This window comes from Anomaloglossus baeobatrachus, chromosome 4, assembly GCF_048569485.1.
Source record: "Anomaloglossus baeobatrachus isolate aAnoBae1 chromosome 4, aAnoBae1.hap1, whole genome shotgun sequence".
NCBI classification, from domain to species: Eukaryota; Metazoa; Chordata; class Amphibia; order Anura; family Aromobatidae; genus Anomaloglossus; species Anomaloglossus baeobatrachus.
This window is the reverse complement of record NC_134356.1, coordinates 609,603,457-609,629,205: the sequence shown is the minus strand read 5'-3', so window position 1 is coordinate 609,629,205 and position 25,749 is coordinate 609,603,457. Positions and strand designations below refer to the sequence as shown.

The window sequence follows — 25,749 nt, the reverse complement described above, 5'->3', positions numbered from 1 at the left end:
TGTGACTTCCAGTTGACATCACCGCGGCCGGCCCCAGTGTTCCTGAGTAAATGGGCTGTAAGCAGAGTTTGGCTGTGTGCACACGTTGCGTTTTTTACCGCGGAAACGCTGCGTTTAGAACCGCAGCGTTTCAGTGGTAAATTGCATGCGTTCAGCTTTTCCAGCAAAGTGTATGAGAAAGCCGAAAAATCAGTGCACACGCTGCGTTTCTAAACGCAGCGTTTTGGATGCCAAAAATCGATGCGGAAAGAAAAGCAGCATGTCACTTCTTTTGTGCGTTGTGGCTGCGTTCTCTCCCCCATTGAAATCAATGATTCGGGTCAGAACGCAGCTACACCGCAGTTCGCTGCTTTTTTGTTGCAGTCCGCGGGCTTTGTCGGCATACAGAACGCAGGTATTTACCTGGAAGTGAGGTCAAGAGGTTTCCTGTTGACCTCACTTCCTGGCAAAGTTCAGGAAAGCCCCCGGTGTCGCCAAAGTGCCCGCCCCGACCCCCTTCCTGAAAATCCAACATGGCCGCGCGCACAGCAGCGCACCGGCCGCCCTACTCCTGTCGCATGTGCAATAACACATGCGACAGAAAACTGCTCCCCAGGCCCTGTCAGGTCACCCCCTATTCCCCCCGGTGTCCTCCGGTAACCCCCGTACCTGTCACAGCGCTGATCCCACTGCGGCCTCCTCCTTCACAGTGCGCGCCGGTTACATGTGCCGAGCAGCTGACGGCTTCCTGTGTTCAGTGTGAGCTGCGCTGGCTGCTGCTGCTCGGCACTGTGCAGCTGTGACCCGGGGAGAGTGGGTGCAGATTCTTTGCACCCACTCTCCTCAAATGGAGGATCTGCACTACTAGAAAATGGGGGACACGTTCCCTGAGCGTGCCCCCCATATTCTAGAAGGTCCAGAGGCGACGTGGGACGTCAAAAATGGATACTGCGAACCCAATTTTTTTTTCTTTTCAATAAAGTGGTGAAAGAGGATATGTTTTTGGGGAGTGTTTTTTCAAATAAATTTTTTTTTGGTTGTCATTTTTTTTGCTATTACTGTCAATTAGTTATGTCTGGTATCAAATAGACGCCGTGACATCACTAATTGCTGGGCTCGATGCCAGGTGACATTACACATCTGGTATCAACCCCATATATTACCCCGTTTGCCACCGCACCAGGGCGCGGGATGAGTTGGGGCGAAGCGCCAGGATTGGCGCATCTAATGGATGCGCCACTTCTGGGGCGGCTGTGGCCTGCTATTTTTAGGCTGGGAAGAGTCCAATAACCATCGCTCTTCCCATCCTGAGAATACCAGACCCCAGCTGTCAGCTTCACCTTGGCTGGTGATCTAATTTGGGGGGGACCCCACGTTTTTTGTTTTTTTTTTAATTATTTATAAATTAAAAAAAAAAAAACAGCTTGGGGAGCCCTCCAAATTGATCACCAGACAAGATGAAGCTGTCAGCTGTGGTTTGCAGGCTACAGCTGTTTGCTTTACCCTAGCTGGCTATCAAAAATAGGGGGGACCCCACGTCATTAATTTTAATTATTTTTTTTTGGGGCTAAATACAAGGCTAGGCACCCTTTAGTGCCACATGAAAGGCACTAAAGGGCGCCAGCTTAGAATATGCAGCGGGTGTGGGACGTTATATATATGTTTGATATCCATTGACACATTTTAGGCTGTGTGCCCACGATCAGGGTTTGCAGAGTTTTGGGCGCAGAGTGTTTTCCCTGCATCCATAATGCTGTGTTGTGCAGTAGAAGCACAGTGGAAGGATTTTTAGAAATCCCGTGCCCACTGTGCTTCTCTTCTCCGCAGCATAAACTGACCTGCGGCGTGGCTTCCCGAGCCTCAGCATGTCAATTTATGCTGCGGAGACAAGAGTGTTCTCTACAGGTAAAATAGAGCTAAAGTTCACAGCAGCCTGAACCCAAATCGTGGGCATGGCCAGCTGCGTTCTCCCGTGGACAACACTCACATCTCTGCAGGAAGGCTGGCACTGTGTACTGGATGTACTGTGGCACTGTCACTGGATCATGTGGTCAAAAACGCACGAAAATGCGTTTTTTGATGCGTTTTTTTCCAAAATGCATTGTTTACAATTCTCCCCTCTGCCAGAGGGTGCGTTTTTTTCCGCGCTGAATAAAACGCAACGTGTGCACATAGCCTTTCACCGCTCGTTACAGCCCAGCATCGCTCCTGCTTGTGGCATTCTGCAGTGAAGGAGAGAGCGTGCGAGATGCTAGGCTGTAACGAGCGGTGAAACTCTGCCCACAGCCCAGTCACTCAGGAAGATTGGAGCTGCGTTGGTGATGCTGGGTCAACTGGAAGTTGATGTGACATCACCGGATCTCAGAGATCAAGGATCCCGGGGGTCACATGAAGGGAATGAGCGGACCACAATAGCGCCACTCATAACCATAATGTACTACACAAGGTATTTGAGAAACGCCTTCCCTATGAGCTTTACATCAATGTTAACACTAATTCTGAGTAGTGGACCATGCCTTTAGGCCTTGTGCGCACGCTGCGGTTTTTGATGAGGTTTTGCTGCAAAAAAGAGAATTTTGTTTACTTACCGTAAATTCTTTTTCTTATAGTTCCATAATGGGAGACCCAGACCATGGGTGTATAGCTTCTGCCTCCGGAGGACACACAAAGTACTACACTAAAAAGTGTAGCTCCTCCCTCCGAGCATATACACCCCCTGGATAACCAAATATAGCCAGTTTAGTGCAAAAGCTGAAGGAGAATAGCCACCCACAAGTAGAGATAGAGCAAAAAACCGGAACAACCGGAGCCTCTGTCTACAACAACAGCCGGTGATAACACGCGGAACAAGAAACTGCCAACAGGCAACAGGGAGGGAGCTGGGTCTCCCATTACAGAACTATAAGAAAAAGAATTTACGGTAAGTAAACAAAATTCTCTTTTTCTTCATCGTTCCTATGGGAGACCCAGACCATGGGACGTCTCAAAGCAGTCCATGGGTGGGAAATAAACAGAAAACTGAGAAGTAGGCAAAACCTAACTTCACAAATGGGCGACAGCCGCCTGAAGGATGCGTCTGCCCAAGCTCGCATCTGCCGAAGCATGAGCATGCACTTGGTAGTGCTTCGAAAAGGTGTGCAGACTAGACCAAGTGGCAGCCTGACAGACCTGCTGAGCCGTAGCCTGGTGCCTGAAAGCCCAAGAGGCACCGACAGCTCTGGTCGAGTGTGCCTTGATCCCCGGCGGGGGAGGCACCTGAGTACACTGGTAGGCATCGGATATGGCCGACCTAATTCAACGAGCTAGGGTCGGTATAGAAGCCGAGAGACCCTTGCGCTGACCTGTAGTCAGCACAAAAAGAGAGGTGCACCGCCTAAGAACAGCGGTGCGTGACACATAGATCCGGAGCGCCCGCACCAGATCTAAAGTATGCAACGCTTTCTCAAAGCGATGAACAGGAGCCGGACAAAAGGAAGGCAATGAAATGTCCTGGTTAAGGTGGAAAGGAGACACCACCTTAGGGAGAAAGTCCGGAGTCGGACGGAGAACCACCTTGTCTTGATGAAAAACCAAAAAAGGTGACCCCGAAGAGAGCGCAGCCAAATCAGAGACTCTCCTGAGAGAAGTTATGGCCACCAGAAAGACTACTTTCTGTGAAAGTCGAAACAAAGAAACCTCCCTAAGAGGCTCAAAGGGGGGCTTCTGTAAGGCCGTGAGGACCAGATTAAGGTCCCAGGGATCCAAAGGCCGCCAGTAAGGTGGAATGATGTGAGATGCGCCCTGCATGAAGGTGCGCACCTGAGCCAGTCGGGCGATACGCCGCTGGAACAACACTGACAGAGCCGAGACCTGTCCCTTAAGGGAATTGAGGGATAGTCCTAGCTGCAGACCGGACTGTAGAAAGGACAGGATGGTCGGCAAGAAAAAAGGCCAAGGGGCATGGCCGGAAGAACGACACCAGGACAGGAAAATTCTCCAAGTCCTGTGGTAAATTTTGGCCGAGGAAGACTTCCGAGCCTGAGTCATAGTGGAGATGACTTCGGGAGGAATGCCGGAAGCCGTCAGGATCCAGGACTCAAGAGCCACGCCGTCAATCTGAAAGCCGCAGAATTCTGGCGGAAAAGCAGACCTTGGGAGAGAAGGTCTGGGCGGTCCGAAAGATGCCACGGCACCTCTACGGACAGACGGAGCAGGTATGGGAACCAAGCTCGCCTGGGCCAGTCTGGAGCAATGAGTATGACCCGACTGCCCTCCATTCTGATCTTGCGCAGGACTCTGGGCAAGAGAGCTAGAGGGGGAAACACGTAAGACAGACGGAACTGGGACCAATCCTGAAACAGCGCGTCCGCTGCAAAGGCCTGAGGATCGTGGGAGCGAGCCACGTAAACCGGGACCTTGTTGTTGTGCCGGGATGCCATTAGATCCACTTCCGGAGTGCCCCACTTGCGGCAGATCGACCGGAACACTGCCGGATGCAGAGCCCACTCGCCGCTGTCCACGGCTTGACGGCTGAGATAATCTGCCTCCCAGTTTTCTACGCCTGGGATGTGGACTGCGGATATGGTGGACTTGGAGTCCTCCGCCCATTGAAGGATGCGTTGAACCTCCAACATTGCCAGGCGGCTGCGAGTCCCGCCCTGGTGATTGATGTAGGCAACTGCTGTCGCGTTGTCTGACTGGACTCGAATGTGCTTGCCCGCCAACAGGTGGTGAAAGGCTACGAGAGCTAGGAGCACAGCTCTGATTTCCAGCACATTGATCGAGAGGGCTGATTCGGACGGAGTCCAAGTGCCCTGTGCTCGGTGGTGGAGAAATACTGCTCCCCAGCCGGATAGACTGGCATCTGTGGTGAGGATCACCCAGGACGGGGTCAGGAAGGAGCGTCCCTGAGACAGAGAGAGGGGCCGAAGCCACCACTGAAGAGAGCTCCTGGTCTGTGGCGACAGAGCCACCAACCTGTGCAAGGAAGAAGTCCGCTTGTCCCAACAGCGGAGAATGTCCAGCTGCAGAGGACGCAGATGGAACTGGGCAAAGGGAACCGCTTCCATTGACGCCACCATCTGACCCAGCACCTTCATGAGGTGCCTGATGGAATGACGGCGGGGCCTCAACAGAGAGCGCACCGCCAGATGGAGGGACTGCTGTTTGACTAAGGGCAGCTTGACAAGTGCCGGCAGAGTCTCGAATTGCATCCACAGGTACGTGAGTTTTTGGGTCGGGGTCAGAGTGGACTTGGGCAGATTGACAAGCCACCCGAATTGAACAAGAGTGGCGAGAGTGAGCGAGACACTCCGCTGACAGTCCGCACTGGATGAAGCCTTGACAAGAAGGTCGTCCAGGTAAGGAATCACTGCCAACCCCTGGAGGTGCAGAACCGCAACCACTGCTGCCATGACCTTGGTGAATACTCGCGGGGCCGTGGCTAACCCGAAGGGGAGAGCCACGAATTGGAAATGTTCCTCTCCGATTGCAAAACGTAGACAACGCTGGTGTGAAACTGCAATTGGCACATGCAGATAGATAGGCATCTCTGATGTCGATGGATGCCAGGAAATCTCCTTGGGTCATTGAGGCAAAGACTGATCGCAGAGACTCCATGCGAAAATGCCGCACCTGAACATGCTTGTTGAGAAGCTTGAGATCCAGGATGGGCCGGAAGGAACCGTCCTTTTTGGGGACTAGGAAGAGATTTGAGTAGAAACCTCTGAACCGTTCCCTGGCGGGAACCGGTACAATTACTCCGTTGGCCTGCAAGGATGACACGGCCTGAGAGAAGGCGGCGGCCTTGGAGCAGGGGGGAGTTGACAGAAAGAATCTGTTTGGCGGGCTGGAAGAGAACTCTATCCTGTAGCCGTGGGAGATGATATCCCGCACCCACTGATCGGAGACGTGTTGAAACCACACGTCGCCAAAGTGGGAGAGCCTGCCACCGACCAAGGACGTTGCTGGCTCGGCCAGATAGTCAAGAGAAGGCTGCCTTGGTGGCAGCAGCTCCTGCGGACTTTTGTGGACGCGGCTTCTTGCGCCAGGTGGGCTTCTGGTCCTTGGCTGAGTTAGTGGACGAGGCCGAGGGCTTAGAGGATGACCAGTTAGAGGAACGAAAGGAACGAAACCTCGACTGGTTCCTGCCCTGGACAGGTTTCCTGGATTTAGTCTGTGGCAAGGAAGTACTCTTCCCGCCAGTAGCCTCCTTAATAATTTCATCCAGTTGTTCACCGAACAGCCTGGACCCGGCAAATGGGAGCCCAGCAAGGTACTTCTTTGAGGAAGCATCTGCTTTCCACTCTCGAAGCCACAAGATCCTGCGGATAGCGAGGGAATTAGCGGAAGCCACCGCAGTGTGGTGAGAGGCCTCCAGCATGGCAGACATGGCGTAGGCTGAAAAGGCTGAAGCCTGGGAAGTTAAGGCAACCAATTCAGGCATAGAGTCCCTAGTGAGGGAATGCGTCTCCTCTAGGGAAGAAGAGATGGCTTTGAGAGCCCACAGTGCTGCAAAGGATGGGGAGAACGAGGCCCCTGCCGCCTCATAGACAGACTTGGCCAGGAGGTCAACCTGGCGGTCAGTGGGATCCTTAAGTGAGGTGCCATCAGCCACAGATACAACTGTCCGGGCTGAGAGTCTAGACACCGGAGGGTCTACCTTTGGTGAGTGAGCCCACTCCTTGACCACCTCTGGTGGAAAAGGAAACCGGTCATCAGAACCACGCTTTAGGAAGCGTTTGTCAGGACAGACTCTGGGCTTGGACACAGTGGCCTGAAAACTGGAGTGGTTAAAGAACACACTCCTTGTTCTCTTAGGCGAGGTAAACTGGTGCTTTTCTGCCAGAGAGGGTTGCTCCTCTGATACTGGCGGATTGAGGTCCAGTACAGAATTAATGGACGCAATCAAATCACTAACATCTGCATCACCCTCGGTCAGATCAATGGGGCACATGGAGGTAGCGTCCGAGCCCCCAGTAAAGACATCCTCCTCGTCCTGCGAGTCGGCTCGTGAATCGGAGCTGCGGGACGAGGAAGGAGAGGGGACCCTGCGTCTCCTTTTAGGAGGACGGGGTCTGGGAGCAGATGAAGAATCCTCCGTGAGCTCTGCAGAGCGAGCCGAAGCAGCAGAGGCGCCCTGAGAAGGGGGCTGATGCATGCTCAGCAGAGTCCGGGACAACTCTCCCATGGAGTCGGCAAAGGACTGGGAGATAGACTTAGAAAACAATTCTACCCAAGCCGGGGGTTCAGCCACCGGGGCCGGAGCAGCCGGAGGGACCACTGGGGAGACTCCAGGCTGAGGCACCACCATGTTAGAGCAGGCATCACAATGAGGATATGTGCTCGGTTCAGGCAGTACGAGCTTACATGCAGTGCATATTGAGTACAGCCTTGCAGCCTTGCTCCTAGTGTGAGACATGCTGCTGAGGTGGGGGCTCTGCAGTAAAGAACACACTCCTTCAGAATGACCCCCAGAGAGTGTATAAGAAGGTCCACAACCAGAGGTTGTGGCTTACCAGACCGTTTTGTGTGCCCTCCGGATCCCACAGCTCGGACCCCCAGACAGGTTGCAGAGATGCAGCAGCCAGCGCCGATCAGTGTGAGAATGCTGATAAAATGGCGCCGGAGCAAGGAGGGGGGGCGGGGCCTAGTCCAAGAGCGGGAACCGGAGGGCCAAGGAGATATACAGGGGAAGGAAATATCTCCTCAGAGAGGAGTGTCCTCCCCTGTGCTGAACGGCCGGTGGGCGGCGCCGCACTGTCCCTCTGCATGACTGACATGCAGGGGCAGTGAAAACGAAAGTAGGCCGCAGCCGAAGCCTAAATTTTACAATGCGGCTGGCGCGCAGGCACCCTCGGCGCGGTTCTCAGGTGAAAACCAGAGAACCGGCCGGAAATGTCACCAAAGTAAACTGACACACTCTCCCCCACAATAAAGATGCAAGGGACCCCCTGACAATAACGTCTCAAATAATTAGCTTGTGAGACGCAGGGCCAGGTCCCTGAGGGATGAGTGCTCCGTCCGGCAGGGTCCTGAAAGGGCTGCGGATGGAGACCGGTCTCCTGCAAAGCAGTGAGAACCGTGCTGGCTCCCACTTCAAGCCAGAGCCCGAGGGATGGTGAAGGAGCGCGGCATGTAAGGCTCCAGCCTTGAAATCAACCTTAACAACACCGCCGACACAGTGGGGTGTGAAGGGACATGCTTGGACCCGCTTTTCTTCAAACTCTTTAAAATCAAAAATCAGATGAGAATGCATGTGTGGATGTGTGCCTCCTGAACACAAAGCATTGAACTGGCTATATTTGGTTATCCAGGGGGTGTATATGCTCGGAGGGAGGAGCTACACTTTTTAGTGTAGTACTTTGTGTGTCCTCCGGAGGCAGAAGCTATACACCCATGGTCTGGGTCTCCCATAGGAACGATGAAGAAAAAAAGAGAATTTTGTTTACTTACCGTAAATTCTTTTTCTTATAGTTCCGACATGGGAGACCCAGACCATGGGTGTATAGCTTCTGCCTCCGGAGGACACACAAAGTACTACACTAAAAGTGTAGCTCCTCCCTCCGAGCATATACACTCCCCGGATGACAAATCCAACCAGTTTAGTGCCAAAGCTAAAGGAGGACATCCACCCATAAGTAGAGATAGAGTAAAACCCGGAATAACCGGAACCTCTGTCTACAACAACGGCCGGTGAAAACACACGGAACAAGAAAGCTGCCAACAGGCAACAGGGAGGGTGCTGGGTCTCCCATGTCGGAACTATAAGAAAAAGAATTTACGGTAAGTAAACAAAATTCTCTTTTTCTTCATCGTTCCTTATGGGAGACCCAGACCATGGGACGTCTCAAAGCAGTCCATGGGTGGGAAATAAACAGAAAACTGAGAAGTAGGCAAAACCTAACTTCACAAATGGGCGACAGCCGTCCGAAGGATGCGTCTGCCCAAGCTCGCATCTGCCGAAGCATGAGCATGCACTTGGTAGAGCTTCGAAAGGGTGTGCAGACTAGACCAAGTGGCAGCCTGACAGACCTGCTGAGCCGTAGCCCAAGAGGCACCGACAGCTCTGGTCGAGTGCGCCTTAATCCCCGGCGGGGGAGGCACCTGAGAACATTGGTAGGCATCGGATATGGCCGACCTAATCCAACGAGCTAGGGTCGGTTTAGAAGCCGAGAGACCCTTGCGCTGACCTGTGGTCAGCACAAAAAGAGAGGTGCACCGCCTAAGAACAGCGGTGCGTGACACATAGATCCGGAGCGTCCGCACCAAATCTAAAGCATGCAACGCTTCCTCAAAGCGATGCACAGGGGCCGAACAAAGGGAAGACAATGAAATGTCCTGGTTAAGGTGGAAAGGAGACACCACCTTAGGCAGAAAGCCCTGAGACGGACGGAGAACCACCTTGTCTTGGTGAAAAAAACAAAAAGGGTGACTCCGAAGAGAGCACAGTCAAATCAGAGACTCTCCTGAGAGAAGTTATGGCCACCAGAAAGACCACTTTCTGTGAAAGACGAAACAACGAAACCTCCCTAAGAGACTCAAAGGCGGGTTTCTGTAAGGCCGTGAGGACCAGATTAAGGTCCCAGGGATCCAGAGGCCGCCGGTAAGGCGGAAAGATGTGAGATGCGCCCTGCATGAAGGTGCGCACCTGGGCCAGTCGGGCGATACGCCGCTGGAACAACACTGACAGAGCCGAGACCTGTCCCTTAAGGGAATTGAGAGATAGTCCTAGCTGCAGACCGGACTGTAGAAAGGACAGGATGGTCGGAAAGGAAAACGGCCAAGGAGCATGGCCGGAAGAGCGACACCAGGACAGGAAAATTCTCCAAGTCCTGTGGTAAATCCTGGGCGAGGAAGACTTCCGAGCCTGAGTCATAGTGGAGATGACCTCGGAAGGAATGCCTGAAGCCGTAAGGATCCAGGACTCAAGAGCCACGCCGTCAATCTGAAAGCCGCAGAATTCTGGCGGAAAAGCAGACCTTGGGAGAGAAGGTCTGGGCGGTCCGGGAGATGCCACGGCACCTCTACGGACAGACGGAGCAGGTCTGGGAACTAAGCTCGCCTGGGCCAGTCTGGGGCGATGAGTATGACCCGACGGCCCTCCATTCTGATCTTGCGCAGGACTCTGGGCAAGAGAGCTAGAGGGGGAAACATGTAGGCCAGACAGAACTGGGACCAATCCTGAACCAGCGCGTCCGCCGCCAAGGCCTGCGGATCGTGGGAGCGAGCCACGTAAACCGGGACCTTGTTGTTGTGCCGGGATGCCATTAGATCCACTTCCGGAGTGCCCCACTTGCGGCAGATTGACCGGAATACTGCCGGATGCAGGGCCCACTCGCCGCTGTCCACGGTTTGACGGCTGAGATAATCTGCCTCCCAGTTTTCTATGCCTGGGATGTGGACTGCGGATATGGTGGACTTGGAGTCCTCCGTCCACTGAAGGATGCGTTGAACAGGGCTAGGTGGCTGCGAGTCCCGCCCTGGTGATTGATGTAGGCAACTGCTGTCGCGTTGTCTGACTGGACTCGAATGTGCTGGCGACAGGTGGTGAAAAGCTACGAGAGCTAGGAGCACAGCTCTGATTTCCAGCACATTGATCGAGAGGGCTGATTCGGACGGAGTCCAAGTGCCCTGTGCTCGGTGGTGGAGAAACACTGCTCCCCAGCCGGATAGACTGGCATCCGTGGTAAGAATCACCCAGGACGGGGCCAGAAAGGAGCGTCCCTGGGACAGAGAGAGGGGCCGAAGCCACCACTGAAGAGAGCTCCTGGTCTGTGGCGACAGAGCCACCAGCCTGTGCAAGGAAGAGGTCCGCTTGTCCCAACAGCAGAGAATGTCCAGCTGCAGGGGACGCAGATGGAACTGGCAAAGGGAACCGCTTCCATTGACGCCACCATCTGACCCAGCACCTGCATGAGGTGCCTGATGGAATGACGGCGGAACCTCAACAGAGAGCGAACCGCCAGATGAAGGGACTGCTGTTTGACTAAGGGCAGCTTCACAAGTGCCAGCAGAGTCTCGAATTGCATCCCTAGGAACGTAAGTTCCTGGGTCGGGGTCAGAGTGGACTTGGGCAGATTGACAAGCCACCCGAATGGAACAAGTGTGACGAGAGTGAGCAAGACACTCCGCTGAGAGTGAGCGAGACACTCCGCTGAGAGTCTGCACTGGATGAAGCCTTGACTAGAAGGTCGTCCAGGTAAGGAAACACTGCCAACCCCTGGAGGTGCAGAACCGCAACCACTGCTGCCATGAGCTTGGTGAATACACAAGGGGCCGTGGCTAACCCGAAGGGGAGAGCCACGAATTGGAAATGTTCCTCTCCGATTACAAAACGTAGCCAACGCTGGTGTGAAACTGCGATTGGCACATGCAGATAGACATCTCTGATGTCGATGGATGCTAAGAAATCTCCTTGGGTCATTGACTGATCGCAGAGACTCCATGCAAAAATGCCGCACCTGAACATGCTTGTTGAGAAGCTTGAGATCCAGGTCGGAAGGCACCGTACTTTTCGGGGACTAGGAAGAGATTTGAGTAGAAATCTCAGAACCGTTCCCAGTCGGGAACTGGTACAATTACTCCATTGGCCTTCAAGAATGCCCCGGCCTGAGAGAAGGCGGCGGCCTTGGAGCAGGGGGGAGTTGACAGAAAAAATCTGTTTGGCGGGCTGGATAGAATTCTATTCTGTAGCCGTGGGAGATGGTATCCCACACCCACTGATCGAAGACGTGTTGAAACCACACGTCGCCCAAGTGGGAGAACCTGCCACCGACCAAAGGACGTTGCTGGCACGGCCAGATAATCAAGGGGAGGCTGCCTTGGTGGCAGCAGCTCCTGCGGACTTCTGAGGACGCGGCTTCATGCGCCAGTTGGTTTACGGACCTTGGCTGAGTTAGTGGACGAGGCCGAGGGCTTAGAGGACGACCAGTTAGAGGAACGAAAGGAACGAAACCTCGACTGGTTCCTGCCCTGGACAGGTTTCTGGGTTTGTGGCATGGAAGTACTCTTCCTGCCAAAAGCTTCCTTAATAATTTCATCCAGTTGTTCACCGAATAGACTGGTCCCAGCAAAAGGGAGCCCAGCAAGGAACTTCTTAAGAAGCATCTGCCTTCCACTCTCGACGCCGCAGGAGCCTGCGGATAGCAAGGGAAGTAGCCGAGGCCACCGCAGTGCGGTGACAGTCTCCAGCATGGTAGACATGGCATAGGATGAAAAGACTGAAGCCTGGAAGTTAAGGCAACCATTTCGGGCATAGAGTCCCTGGTGAGGGAATGCATCTCCTCCAGAGAAGCAGAGATGGCTTTGAGAGCCCGCACTGCTGCAAAAGATGGGGAGAACGAGGCCCCTGCCGCCTCTTTGGCCAGAAGGTCAACCTGGCGGACAGTGGAATCCTTAGAGAGGTGCCGTCAGCCACTGATACAACTGTCCAGGTTGAAAGTCTAGACACCGGAGGGTCCACCCTTGGTGAATGAGCCTACTCCTTGACCACCTCTGGTGGAAGGGGAAAACAGTCATCAGAACCACGCTTTGGGAAGCGTCTGTCAGGACGGGCTCTGGGCTTGGTCACAGTGGGCTGAAAAACTGGAGTGGTTAAGGAACACACTCCTTGTTCTCTTAAGGTATACTGATGCCTTTCTGCCAGAGGGGGATGCTCCCCTGATACAGGCGGATTGAGGTCCAGTACAAATATACTGGACGCAATGAAATCATTAGCATCTGCGTCACCTTCGGACGGATCAATGGGGTACATGAAGTAGCGTCCGAGCCCCTAGTAAAGGCATCCTCCTCGTCCTGCGAGTCAGCTCGTGAATCAGAGCCGCGGGACGAGGAAGGAAAGAGGACCCTGCGTCTCCATTTTAGGAGGACGGGGTCTGAGACCAGATGAAGAATCCTCTGTGAGCTTTGCTGAGCGAGACGTAGCAGCAGAAGCGCCCTGAGAAGGGGGCTGATGCATGCTCAGCAGTGTCCGGGACAGCTGTCCCCTGGAGAGAGGGATTCTACCCAAACCGGGGGTTCAGCCACCGGAGCCGGAGCAGCCGGAGGGACCACTGATGAGCTTCCAGGCTGAGGGACCACTATGTTAGAGCAAGCATCACAATGTGGTTATGTGCTCGGTACAGGCAGTACGAGTCTACATGCAGTGCATATTAAGAACAGCCTTGCAGCCTTGCTCTGATGTGAGACATGCTGCAGAAGTGGGGGCTCTGTCCAGAATGACCCCCAGCAGAGTATATAAACAGAGTATATAAGCAGCTGCACAACCGGAGGTTGTGGCTTGCCAGACAGTTTAACATAGGGACATCTCTGTGCCCTCCAGATCCCCCAGTCCAGGCCCCCATTTGTGACAATGTGGTTATGCAGACATTGAGAACGCTGAGAAAATGGCGCCGGAGCGAGGAGAGGGGGCGGGGCCTACTCTGAGAGCGGGATCCGGAGGGCAAATGAGGTATACAGGGGAGGGAATCTTTTCTCAGTGAGGAGTGTCCGTTCCCTGTGCTGAACAGCCGCTGGGCGGAGCCACACTGTCCCTCTGCACGACTGACATGCAGAGGTAGTGAATCGAAACTAGGCCTCAGGCGAAGCCGTGGCCTAGATTTAAACATGCGGCCAGCGTGCAGGCACCATCGGCGCGGTTCTCCAGTGAAAACTGGAGAAGCGGCCGAAAATGTTAACACAGTTATATAACACACTCTCCCCAATATATAAAGTACAAGGGACCCCTGGAAAGACCACTGTCTGTGGTAATAACGTCTCAGTACTTAGCTTGTGAGACGCAGGTGCCAGGTCCCTGGGAGGTGAGCGCTCCGTCCGGCAGGATCCTGAAAAGGGCTGCGGATGGAGACCGGTCTCCTGCAAAGCAGTGAGAACCGTGATGGCTCCCACTTCAAGCCAGAGCCTCAGGGGATGGTGAAGGAGCGCGGCATGTGAAGGCTCCAGCCTTGTAAAATCAACCTTAACAGCACCGCCGACACAGTGGGGTGAGAAGGGACATGCCGGGAGTCCAGATTGGACCCGCTTTTCTTCCAAATCTTTGAAATCAAAAATCAAAATTCAGAGGATGCATGTGTGTGTGTGACCTCCTGAACACAAAGCATTGAACTGGTTGGATTTGTCATCCGGGGAGTGTATATGCTCGGAGGGAGGAGCTACACTTTTAGTGTAGTACTTTGTGTGTCCTCCGGAGGCAGAAGCTATACACCCATGGTCTGGGTCTCCCATAAGGAACGATGAAGAAATGTTCATAACCTCTCTGCAGTCATTCCCCAGCAATACCTATGGTAAAAAAAAAAAAATAAATAATGCTGTGCGCACACTGCGGTTTTTCCCCTACAGGTTTTGCTGCAGAATTTCTGCAGCAAAAAGAATGAGCATGTCCCTTCTTTTCCACAGGTACCTGCGGTTTTTGCCATAGATAATGGTAAAAAACCGAAGGGACCAACCCACGGAAGAATGGAGGTGAGATTTTACTGTGGTTTTTGCCGTGGGTGCGGTATTCTGCCAGAGGGTGCAGATTTTTCTTAAGTCCATTTTCTAGTGTGCACATAGCCTTAAGCATGCGCCTGGTGCTACCTGCTATACCCCCAATGGCACAGATCAGACATGAGCAATGTCTGAAGAGTCATTTTATTACATCCCTGACTTGCAGAAGATAAACCGACTCACAAACCTGGAGTAACAGAGTACCCTAAGGCCGACAACCCCTTTCATCAGGTTTCCTTTATTGCTGTGATCCTATGTGAATGCCCACTATCTGACCCATCCTAAGACACGAGAGAGAATAAAACCCACAAAACTCTCATTTAATTTAAAGGATAATTTGATATTTGTTACCTTGCATCTTGGCGCCGTACTGCCCCTGCCAGTTAGTCCTGTGTTAGGTATACCACCTGCACCCTTGTGTATGTATCATACAGATGTTGCAGAGAGCTGTGGGGTCTTTTATGTCCACTCTATTACCCAAACCACTTGCAATTCTTGAAGAAGTTATCCATTACCCTAACTCATTTCATTTTTTAGTCATCAATCATGCTATTATGTGCCACTAAATGTATCAATGCCCTTGTTATAGTAATATAAACCTTTTATCATGCAGATAGCATTACTTGGGTTCTGCAGCTGCAGTTCTGTTTACATCCGTCACTTCCTCTACCCAGTTTACTGTGCTCTATTACTACAAGTTCCACCATGCATTGCAGTGGCCTGTGAACCTGCACTTAGCATGCCCCCTCTATTATCCGCCCTGCACTGCTGAAAATATTGAGAGATACAAAGTGTCAGAGCGGCCCAGGGTAGGTATAAGGCAATCTGGCAATTGCAAGATGGCCAGTACCATCCTGCTACTGCTGTTCTGCATTTTTCAGCTGTCAACATCAGTGATTGGATTATCTAAACCCTTTGCTTTTGAAATGAAGCTCACAGCACTTCACTAGCAAAGGTGTAGGCCCCTGCTGTTACAGCTGAATTAAGCTGTCAGCTCAGTTTGACTAATTGTGTCTTCAGGAGGCATGCTCAGGCAAGCTGTCATGCTTCCAAAACGTCCACACCCACCATCAGGAGCCCAATGACAACTTATTTTCGTTTTGTCTGATTACTATGCCAGAAAATGTAGTATCAGACATAACAGGGGAGGAACAAGAATCTGCATAACAATCCAGTACTATGTGATTCCTACTGAGATGCTCTCATACATCTACATCTAATACAAGTATATAACAAAAGGTATCGAAGAGCTATAATATATGACAAGTGGGTGAAAAAGTAGTGGAAAACCCCTTTAAGAGTGTTACTGGTAACAGAAGGACATTTACCAGACATTTCATAGCTATAAGCTGACGCCACCACGCGTTATGTCAGAGAAAAAGAAAAGGAAAACATTGAACCAACTTACCCGAGTCTTACAGAAATGAACCTTAAAATCAATATCCTCCTCGAAGTTGAGCACAAAAACTTTCTTTGCCTTCTTGACTTTCTGACCGTCACCGGCAGACTCAACTAGCAAGAATAAAACGGAGACAGCGGTGACTGATAAAGGATCCAATTTCTCACTTTGTAAGATGCTTCAAAAGAAAAAGGGAAAACACTCACATTTCTGTTTAGGGCGAAACCGCCAGTGTTCAGGCCCCGCCCACATGGACATGGTGCGCGGACTGAAGTACGAATACTCCCCGGGACAAGAGGACAGCTGGAGGCACATGGTACCAATGTCTGCTTCTGACAGCTTAGTAATCTGCGGCCTGGGAAAAAAAAAAAGTGACTGCGAGTTATCCCGGAGGAAAACGACTGCTCCAGGTCTGACAGTCCCCTACATACTATCACGGTCCTCGCAGACCAGGCACTTTCCTCTCTCCAGCTTCTGTGCTGATTTATAAGGAGAACATTGATTTGGTCATGAATCAGATTAGAAGATGGCTCATGGAGGACAGAAGGCTTTTAGACCATGCCGTCAAAAGCAGCTCACTGACACATTGTCTGGTGACTCGTTATGCAGTCTGCTATGGACAAAGCAAAGGGTGTAAATGACCACTATCCTTTCAACATATCGTATACTCATTAGACTGCCAATGTAGCAAAACCTGTAATGTTTTTTTCACCAAAAATACAGCCCTTTAAAGCGAATCTGTCAACAGGTTTTTGTCCCCCATTTCAGAGAAAACTGATGTAAGAAAGAGGCCCCGAGTCCATTGATTTGTCACTTACTGGTCTGTGTGCTGACATTGTGATAAAATCCTTGTTTAATTTTCGGCAGATCTACCAGTTCTCTGAATGGTGAGCTCTGTGTAACCTCACCCATATCACTGATTGGCAACTCTTTGTGTACACTGTGAATAGGCAGAAATCTGGCAATCAGTGGCAGGAGTGGGTTATACAGAGCAAAGTATTCAGAGAACTGGTAGATCTTCAGCAGATGAAAGTGATTTTATGAAAACTACAGCAAGCAGCTCAGTAAGTGACACATTGTTGGAATCAGGTCCCCTGTTCCTATATTATGCTGTCCTCAGATTAGGTGTAAAAAAAAAACAAAAAAACAAAAAAAAAACAAAAAAAAACTTGATAACAGTTTCACTTGAAAGGAAACTCGTCACCAGGTTTTTCCCTATAAGCTGCGGCCACCACCAGTGAGTCCTTATATCCAGCATTATAGAACACTGTATATAAGAGCCCAGGCTGCTCTGTATAATGTAAAAAAACCCAGCTGTTATTATACTCACCTGTGGGGCGGGGTCTGGTCCGATGGGCGTCACTGATCTTGATCCAGCGCCTCCTCTCTGCCGTCCATCGCCGTCCTCATTCACAGCCCCTTGTGGATGACACGTCCTTCTCTCTGCCCTGCTGAGGGCAGATCAAAATATTGTAGTGCGCAAGTGCGGGCGGTCTTTGACCTTTCCCCGCGTATGCGCATTACAGTACTTTATATGCCCTCAGTAGTGTAGAGAGAAGTGCACCTACACAGAAGCACAAAGGAGGACACTGTGTGGGTGATGTAGGAAGCATCATCCAGATGAAATAAGGAGGCCGGCGACTGCAAGCAGAAAGGAAGCACCGGACCGACACCAGCGACACTCATCGGACCAGACCGTCCTGCAGGGGAGTATAATAAAAGATGTCTTTTACATTACACAGAGCAGCCTAAGGTCTTATATACAGAATTCTGGAATGCTGTATACAAGAGGTGGTGGCCGCAGCTTATAGGGGACAAATCTGGTGACAGGTTCCCTTTAAAGCAATGCCTAACAGGTGTCTCCTGCATTTGGAACTTGCTGTAAAGACCAATCAGAGCACAGTAACAGACAAGCAGGGCGGATTGCAGGCGGTGGAGGCGCAGCGTCACACACTGTATAAAGGCCAACAGCTTATAACAACCTCCCTGCTGCACAAGGCTCAGAGCAGCATTCAGTAATCAGAGCTGGACCTTCATGCCTTTCCCTTACTACTTAGGCTATGTGCGCACGTTGCGTACTAGTCCTGCAGAAATTTCTGCAGCGATCTGGAGAGCACACGTGCGCTTCAAATCGCTGCAGAAAATGTCCGTAGAGAAAAAAAAAAAAGCCGATTCCATGCGCTCTGCCTGCAGCTCCTGCCATAGACAGAGCAGGGGCTGCCGGCAAAGCGCACGGAAGAAGTGACATGTCACTTCTCAGAACGCGCGCTTCGGGCAGCAGCCGAAGCGCTGCGCTCTAAGACGCCACGTGCGCACGGCCCCTGCACAATCTCCATAGACTGTGCAGGGGACGCAGGCAGTTACGCTGCGCTACAAAGCGCAGCGTAACTGCATGTATTTACGCAACGTGCGCACATAGCCTTACACCTGCTCTTCTATTAAATGATAGCAGCGCTCTCCTCCCCGCCCCCATCCTGCATATCACTTCTCCCCAAGGCTTTTGTTTTTTCCTTGCATTGTCTTATAGATCAACTCTACACTTTCCACACTCCTCCTTGATTCTTGTAGCCCATTAGCACTTCTATTCTCCCTTTTCCTCCTCCCAAGATCACTTCCAATAGTGCACTCTCCCCCTAGGTATATACCACTCTCCCCATCGTTTTTCTTAGCACAACATTAGTGCAAATTAACAGCAGGACATTGTGGGAACGAAGGGAGAGGATCACATAGTGCAGGCGAGGTCAGGCAGTGCAGTACGTGATCGCTGCTCCTGAGAGATCTGCAAAAAGTGCTGCCAAAGGGCTCTGACAGAGAGGGTGGCCGGGAGAAGAGAGTGGGTAGGGGGGGGGGGGGGAGAGGGTGGAGGGGGGTGGGGAAGAGGGTGGAGAAGAGGGTGGAGGGGGGGGGAGAAGAGGCTGGAGGGGGGGAAGAGGCTGGAGGGGGAGGGAAGAGGGTGGAGGGAAGAGGGTGGAGGGGGAGGGAAGAGGGTGGAGGGGGAGGGAAGAGGGTGGAGGGGGAGGGAAGAGGGTGGAGGGGGAGGGAAGAGGGTGGAGGGGGAGGGAAGAGGGTGGAGGGGGAGGGAAGAGGGTGGAGGGGGAGGGAAGAGGGTGGAGGGGGAGGGAAGAGGGTGGAGGGGGGAGAGGGTGGGGAGAGGGTGGAGGGGGGAAGAGGGTGGAGGGGGGGGGGAAGAGGGTCGGGAGGGGAAGAGGGTGGGGAGGGGAAGAGAGGGTGGGGAAGAGAGGGTGGGGAGAGGGGGGGGAGAGGAAGAGAGGGTGGGGAGGGGAAGAGAGGGTGGGGGGGAAGAGAGGGTGGGGGGGGAAGAGAGGGTGGGGGGGAAGAGAGGGTGGGGGGGAAGAGAGGGTGGGGAAGGAAAGAGAGGGTGGGGGGGGAAAGAGAGGGTGGGGGGGGAAAGAGAGGGTGGGGGGGGAAAGAGAGGGTGGGGGGGGAAAGAGAGGGTGGGGGGGGAAAGAGAGGGTGGGGGGGGAAAGAGAGGGTGGGGGGGGAAAGAGAGGGTGGGGGGGGAAAGAGAGGGTGGGGGGGGAAAGAGAGGGTGGGGGGGGGAAGAGAGGGTGGGGGGGGAAAGAGAGGGTGGGGGGGAAAGAGAGGGTGGGGGGGGAAAGAGAGGGTGGGGGGGAAAGAGAGGGTGGGGGGGAAAGAGAGGGTGGGGGGAGGAAAGAGAGGGTGGGGGGAGGAAAGAGAGGGTGGGGGGAGGAAAGAGAGGGTGGGGGGAGGAAGAGAGGGTGGGGGGAGGAAGAGAGGGTGGGGGGAGGAAGAGAGGTTGGGGGGGAAGAGGGGGGGGGAAGAGAGGGTGGGGGGGAGAGAGGGTGGGGGGAGAGGGGGGAGGGAGGGGGGGGAGAGAGGGTGGGGGGGGAAGAGAGGGTGGGGGGGAAGAGAGGGTGGGGGGAAGAGAGGGTGCGGGGGAAGAGAGGGTGCGGGGGAAGAGAGGGTGCGGGGGAAGAGAGGGTGCGGGGGAAGAGAGGGTGCGGGGGAAGAGAGGGTGGGGGGGAGAAAGGGTGGGGGGGGAGAGGGGGGGGGGAGAGGGAGAGGGTGGACGGGGAAAGGAGGGTGGACGGGGAAAGGAGGGTAAGGGGAAGAGGGTAGAGGGAGTTAGGTGGAGTAGGAAAACAACATGGCCTGATATGGCAGTCTCACAAGATACTAAGAGAAAGTGGCTACGTTTGTTGGGAAAATGTGGCCGGCTGCTCATGTACTATTTCATATAGTCAACTGGATGAATGACTATTCAGTGTAAGGATCGTACAATGCTCTATTTCCTATTAGTCTATGTGAGAAAGAATCATCGCGATGACATGCTGTCTGAAAAGCAAGCCTCATTCTTTGTACTATGTCCCAGGAGGGAACTCGTCAGCATTCACGTGTCAGGATAAGAGGAGGCGCTGTACCCTTTTCTCTCTGATCTACAAGCTTCCCGCTGTTCTGGGAACTGTCCAAGGTCTTCCACCTCATTCCCTTCACACATATCGGCATCAAAATCATCCATCTCCGGACCATCATCCTCCACCTCAGCATTGATGTCAAAGGCATGGTCGCTTTCCTTGTACTTATCGGTTAATGTAGAGACGGTCTGCAAGGAAGATGAGACAACAAGTTTGTGTCTTGTGATTGACAAAATCATTGAATCAGTCACAAAGTAGTAACAATCGGAGCATAGGTCTAATAACTGGTGTAAAACTATATATGGATCATGTCTATCTGCACTACAAGTCCCATCATGGACCCCACAGCACAAGTGTTAGGTGTACGAGCAATATGCGCAAACAAGAAGAGCTGTATATTTAGGCCGTGAGTCATCATTTGTGTTTATGTCACTTTGTCTTGTGGGATTCGCTGACGTTTATTGCCTCAAAAGTGACGCAGATAATTCAGGGATTTTGCGCAGAAAAAAAAACTTTTTTTTCTGGTTATTTATCATTTTTTGTAACTTTGAGTGAAACATTGGGAAAACTTTTTGCTTGATGTGAATAAAATCACTACAGGGTGTACTGGAGGCGTGTCGCTCCAAATTTTGATATATTTTTTTTCTTTAAAATTTTAAAATAAAAAATCAGCTGAAAACATCAGGAATTGCTAAATTGCCCCCATAAAGCAAAAAAAAAAAAAAAAAAAAAAAGGGGGGGGGGGCAAAAACTAGACAAAAAAAATGAGTCAGGGCCATGGAGCAGAGGATTATACAACATTATACACTACTTATATTACACTCTCTTTGTGGCGTTATAGATGGACATTATTACACCTAAGGCTGCTTTCACAGATCCGTTTTTTGCCGTCAGGCAGAATCCGGCGAAATGCAGATAAAACGGATCCGGCGCCGGATCCGTTTTTTTCCCCATTGACTAGTATTAGCGCCGGATTGTGCCTGATGGGCTTGCGTCTGGCTGCCGGAAAGGACTCAGCATGGAACGTTTTTTTGTCTCCGGCAAAAAAACGGACCACTCAGGATCCGGCATGTTGTATAATGGAAGCCTATGGGCGCCGGATCCGTCTTCATCCGGCATATGACGGAATCCAACGACGGATCCGGTTCTTTGAACTGAGCATGCTCAGTATCCCAACGGATCCGTCAAAAAACGGAAGGAACGCATGGAAAAAACTGATGCAACGGATCAGTTTTTTCGCCGGATGCGTCTCATCAGTTTTTTCGCCGGATCATGCCTGATGGCAAAAACCGGATGTATGAAACCAGCCTAGCAATAGACCTGATGTGCAAAAAATGGTGCAAACCAAAACGGGGCAGTTGCAAGGGAGTGCAATGTGCCGCCTCCATAGGAGGTTTCTACAGCAGCCTGAAGACTAGGGCTTTTATTTAGATTGTATTTCAAGAAGTAACTAGACACCATCTTCAGAGATGTAATTGCACACTTTCCCCAGGAGGTGGCAGAGTTACAGAAAAAGAAAAGGATGAAAAGATTCAATCTGACTTTGGTCACTGATAATCGGGATCTCTATGGCCAATAACTAAAGCAGCAGACATTACTAAGACAGAACAGTTTTTGCAGGAAGAGGACAGGGCTGAATGGTTATACCTCATCTTTCAGGTCTCCATCCGGCTGCATGGAGCGCAGCTTGCAGAGAGAAGGACACAATGGACGCTTTTCTACACAAGTAACCAACAGAGCTGCAAAAAGGTTAAAAAAAAAACAAACTAAAAATTCCTTTCTACACTTCTGTAAATATAAAGTGTGATAATAAAGAGTCTCTGGATTTCCCTTTAGAGCCTTTCTTTCAGATGACTTACGTTTCAGCTCCGCGGGGTCCACAGAGTCGGGGGCAGGAGGCGTCTCCTCTTCAATGGTGGAGAGTGGGATCAAAAAATCGTCAAAGTGCAGCTCACTGCGGTGGTCAGAGCAGCGGAGGGCCGTGAGGAAGACCCCTACCGTACTGCACTCATCAAATGAGGCCGCTGCCTTCTGAAAGAGGGGGTCTACCTGCAGGAGAGACCACACATGAGAACGTACGCTTCTCCCGTCCTTCAAAGTTCTTTTGAACCCACATTTTAGGCCTCATTCCCACTGCCACATTTTCGGGCACACATTGACCCAATAATAACCTATGGGGCAGCGCACAACACTGCTTTTCCACACAGGCCATAAACCATGTGGAGAACACTGCCGTATGCACTAGTCTGGTCCAATATACGAAGAGTACATGCCACAGACAGCAATAGACTGGCCCGTTTTTTGATACAAGCATCTGAACCCGGCCTTAACAGGAACCTGTTCTGTTCCCAAATGCTTTTCACCTGTAAGTAAAGAGTTAATCTGCAGGTTAATAGGGTTACCATGCTGTCTGGCCGCAGTACTGAAAGTGTAGCTACAGGGAACATTAACGTTATCCCTCCCGGTAGCCACCTACTTCCAGTCACTGTGGACAGAGCGGCTGCAGCCATCACATACAGCACACCTTTGTGGTTTGATAGCTGCACAGCGGTGACTGAAGTCGCGTAGTCACACCCCAATGACTGAAAGCCGGTGGCTCATGGGAAAAAAAACATTAATTTTCTCCCAGTTGCCGCACTTTCAGTAAGGAGGCCGCACTGCGCACCCTATATCAGCAGGATAATAGTGTTTGGGGACATGACAGGTTCCCTTTATCCTGCTACGATGAGGCCCGTACCTGATCCACTCTGTCGGCTGCAGAACGGGTAATATTGTTCAGATTCTGCTCGATGGTTTCCACAGAATGCTGCCTTTTTCTCTGCTTTTTATTCTGAGTTTCTTTACTGGAATCTCCTAGGAGACAGGACATAAAAATAGGAATATATACTGTCGACAGAAAAATCCTATGGGTGCAAATCCCTCAGTCATAACCCATCAACCCTGTGCAGAAATCCAAAATAAGCAAAGCGGCCCCACAATACACTCCCATACAAGTTAAGAGCCTGTGTGAACAACGGCAATGTCGAGGCCCCCGCAGTAAGTCATGACGAGGACTGGTACTCGGGGTTTCCAGTGTAATGCAATAATTTTCTACTATAGCTTGTGTGTCACATCTGATCTACTTTCAAGACCTCTGATTAGGGCCAGTGAATAGAAGCGTGCTGGTTTATGCACAAAGACTCAAGCACAACTTACTAAAGTGTCCAGTGAGGACACAGGGAGGTCAGCCTGCAATGTCCTAAGGGGACATAACCTCCTCATTCTGTGTCCTGCCGGGGGACCAACATAAAGGATGATGCAATCATAATGTCTCTCCATGAATAAGCGGCTATAATTCTATGCGAAATGTACGTCGGGGTCCTCCATCCAGAATCTCTGCCTCATCTGCATGTACCTTGCACTAGCTTAATAGATAAATTCTCCATACTGCTTCTCTGTTCATATCTTACCGGTTGAGCCACTACTGCTCTTAGCTTTGGGGATTTAGTCAATTTGACACCACTTTGGAGGTAGTATTTTTCCAGTGTTTATTCCGTTCTTACCCACCATACTTAGCCATTGTGTCCATTGTATTGTCTTTGCGGTGTGTTTCTGTAATTTATTGTACACGGTTATATATCCATGATATATGTCTATATCCATCAGAACATGTTGTGCTTTTTATATTCTACAGTATTTTAACTAGTAAACAAAGCTACGTTTATATTTTTGCACCTATAAAACTTTGTTTCTTCTGTGTTTCTAAAATTCTGGAGCAGGTTTGGGCCCTATGTTTTCAGTTGATTGCTTGGTTGTCCCTATAAACTTACATAATGTGCCATAGACTTTTTGTTTTTCTAATCCTAATAGTCCACATTATGACGAGCAAATCCGGCCATCATTCAGTGATGACACTAGTGTATATCAGGATCCTGGAGTCGACCTGGACCCGGTCACTCTGATCTGTATCTTAAGATCATATAATAATCTGTTTTATTGTGTTTTTAGGGAAGGGGTAACAATTCACACACAAGGGGTTAAGACCATTACAATTGTAAGGCTATGTTCACAAGTGACTTTTTTTGCTGTTTCTTTCTGCTCTCTTGGCATTAAGGAACCTGCTAACAGGAAGAAGGTTTTGCTGCTTTTTGAGCTGCAGATTATAATTGCATGTTTATTAAAGTTGCTTTTATCCATAAAAAAAAGCAGTAAAAATGCATTGTTATGTTTTTTGCATTTCCTCATTGCTTACTAGGGTATAAAAAAAAAAAAAAAAAAGCTGAAAAAAAATGTACAGGCTGCAGATTTAACCTTCATGACATATGATGTAAACTGACATTGGCCGTGTGCCTTCTTTTCATGCAGGCTCACACGCAGAGCCCGCATCTTTCCCTGCGGATGACAGCTGATTTAATCGGCCATCGTGGCGGGTGGATCGGAAATCTGCCAGCGGCTGATAACCAGTTAAATCCCGCTGTCAATCTACGACGGAGAGATTTAACACGTGCTGGCGGGGGGAGCAGCATTACCCGCTCCCATCGGTGCTCTTGTGACGTGATGGTGCGGCATCGATGGCTTATCATTACAGCCGGGGGTCAGCTGATGACACCGGTCTGTCACGACGGTCCTCCATTCAGAGGAGATGGTGATTTGGACTGTACAGAGCGGTGCGGATGCGGATACACTTCAGACGATCGTAGCTTCAAGTCCCCTAAGGGGAATAGCAAATACAGTGGAACCTTGCTTAACGAGAACAATCCGTTCTGGGAGTGTGCTTGTTAACCAAGTTACTCATTCAGCAAAGCAAGATTTCCCATAGGAAATCATTGCAATGCAGACAATTCCTTCCACAACTTGTTAAATGTCCCATCCTGGTCCCCTATTGTGCCATTCCACACACATAAAAGAAGGGAATTTTGTTACTTACCGTAAATTCCTTTTCTTCTAGCTCTTATTGGGAGACCCAGACGATTGGGGTATAGCTACTGCCCTCCGGAGGCCACACAAAGCACTACACTAAAAAGTGCAAGGCCCCTCCCCTTCTGGCTATACCCCCCCCGTGATATCACGGGTTCTCCAGTTTTAGTGCCAAAGCAAGAAGGAGGAAAGCCAATAACTGGTTTAAACAAATTAACTCCGAGTAACATCGGAGAACTGAAAAACCGTTCAACATGAACAACATGTGTACCCGCAAACAACAAAAAAATCCCGAAGGACAACAGGGCGGGTGCTGGGTCTCCCAATAAGAGCTAGAAGAAAAGGAATTTACGGTAAGTAACAAAATTCCCTTCTTCTTCAGCGCTCTATTGGGAGACCCAGACGATTGGGACGTCCAAAAGCTGTCCCTGGGTGGGTAAAGAAATACCTCATGTTAGAGCTGCAAGACAGCCCTCCCCTATGGGGAAGCCACTGCCACCTGCAGGGCTCTTCTACCTAGGCTGGCGTCCGCCGAAGCATAGGTATGCACCTGATAATGTTTGGTGAAAAATGTGCAGGCTCGACCAGGTAGCTGCCTGGCACACCTGTTGAGCC

General features: G+C 51.2%; 1 protein-coding gene across 1 annotated transcript in view; it reads right to left on the bottom strand.

The window, feature by feature from the left end:
• The window catches only part of NCAPH (non-SMC condensin I complex subunit H), a 172,609-nt gene that overhangs the window by 64,303 nt on the left and 82,557 nt on the right, over positions 1-25,749 (bottom strand). The window contains exons 6-11 of the mRNA XM_075346202.1: positions 22,976-23,091; positions 22,098-22,287; positions 21,886-21,977; positions 20,245-20,426; positions 16,048-16,196; positions 15,851-15,954 (exon numbers count right to left, since the gene is read on the bottom strand). Of these exons, the coding sequence (XP_075202317.1) occupies positions 15,851-15,954; positions 16,048-16,196; positions 20,245-20,426; positions 21,886-21,977; positions 22,098-22,287; positions 22,976-23,091 (833 nt within the window). The remainder of the gene's footprint in view (positions 1-15,850; positions 15,955-16,047; positions 16,197-20,244; positions 20,427-21,885; positions 21,978-22,097; positions 22,288-22,975; positions 23,092-25,749) is intronic.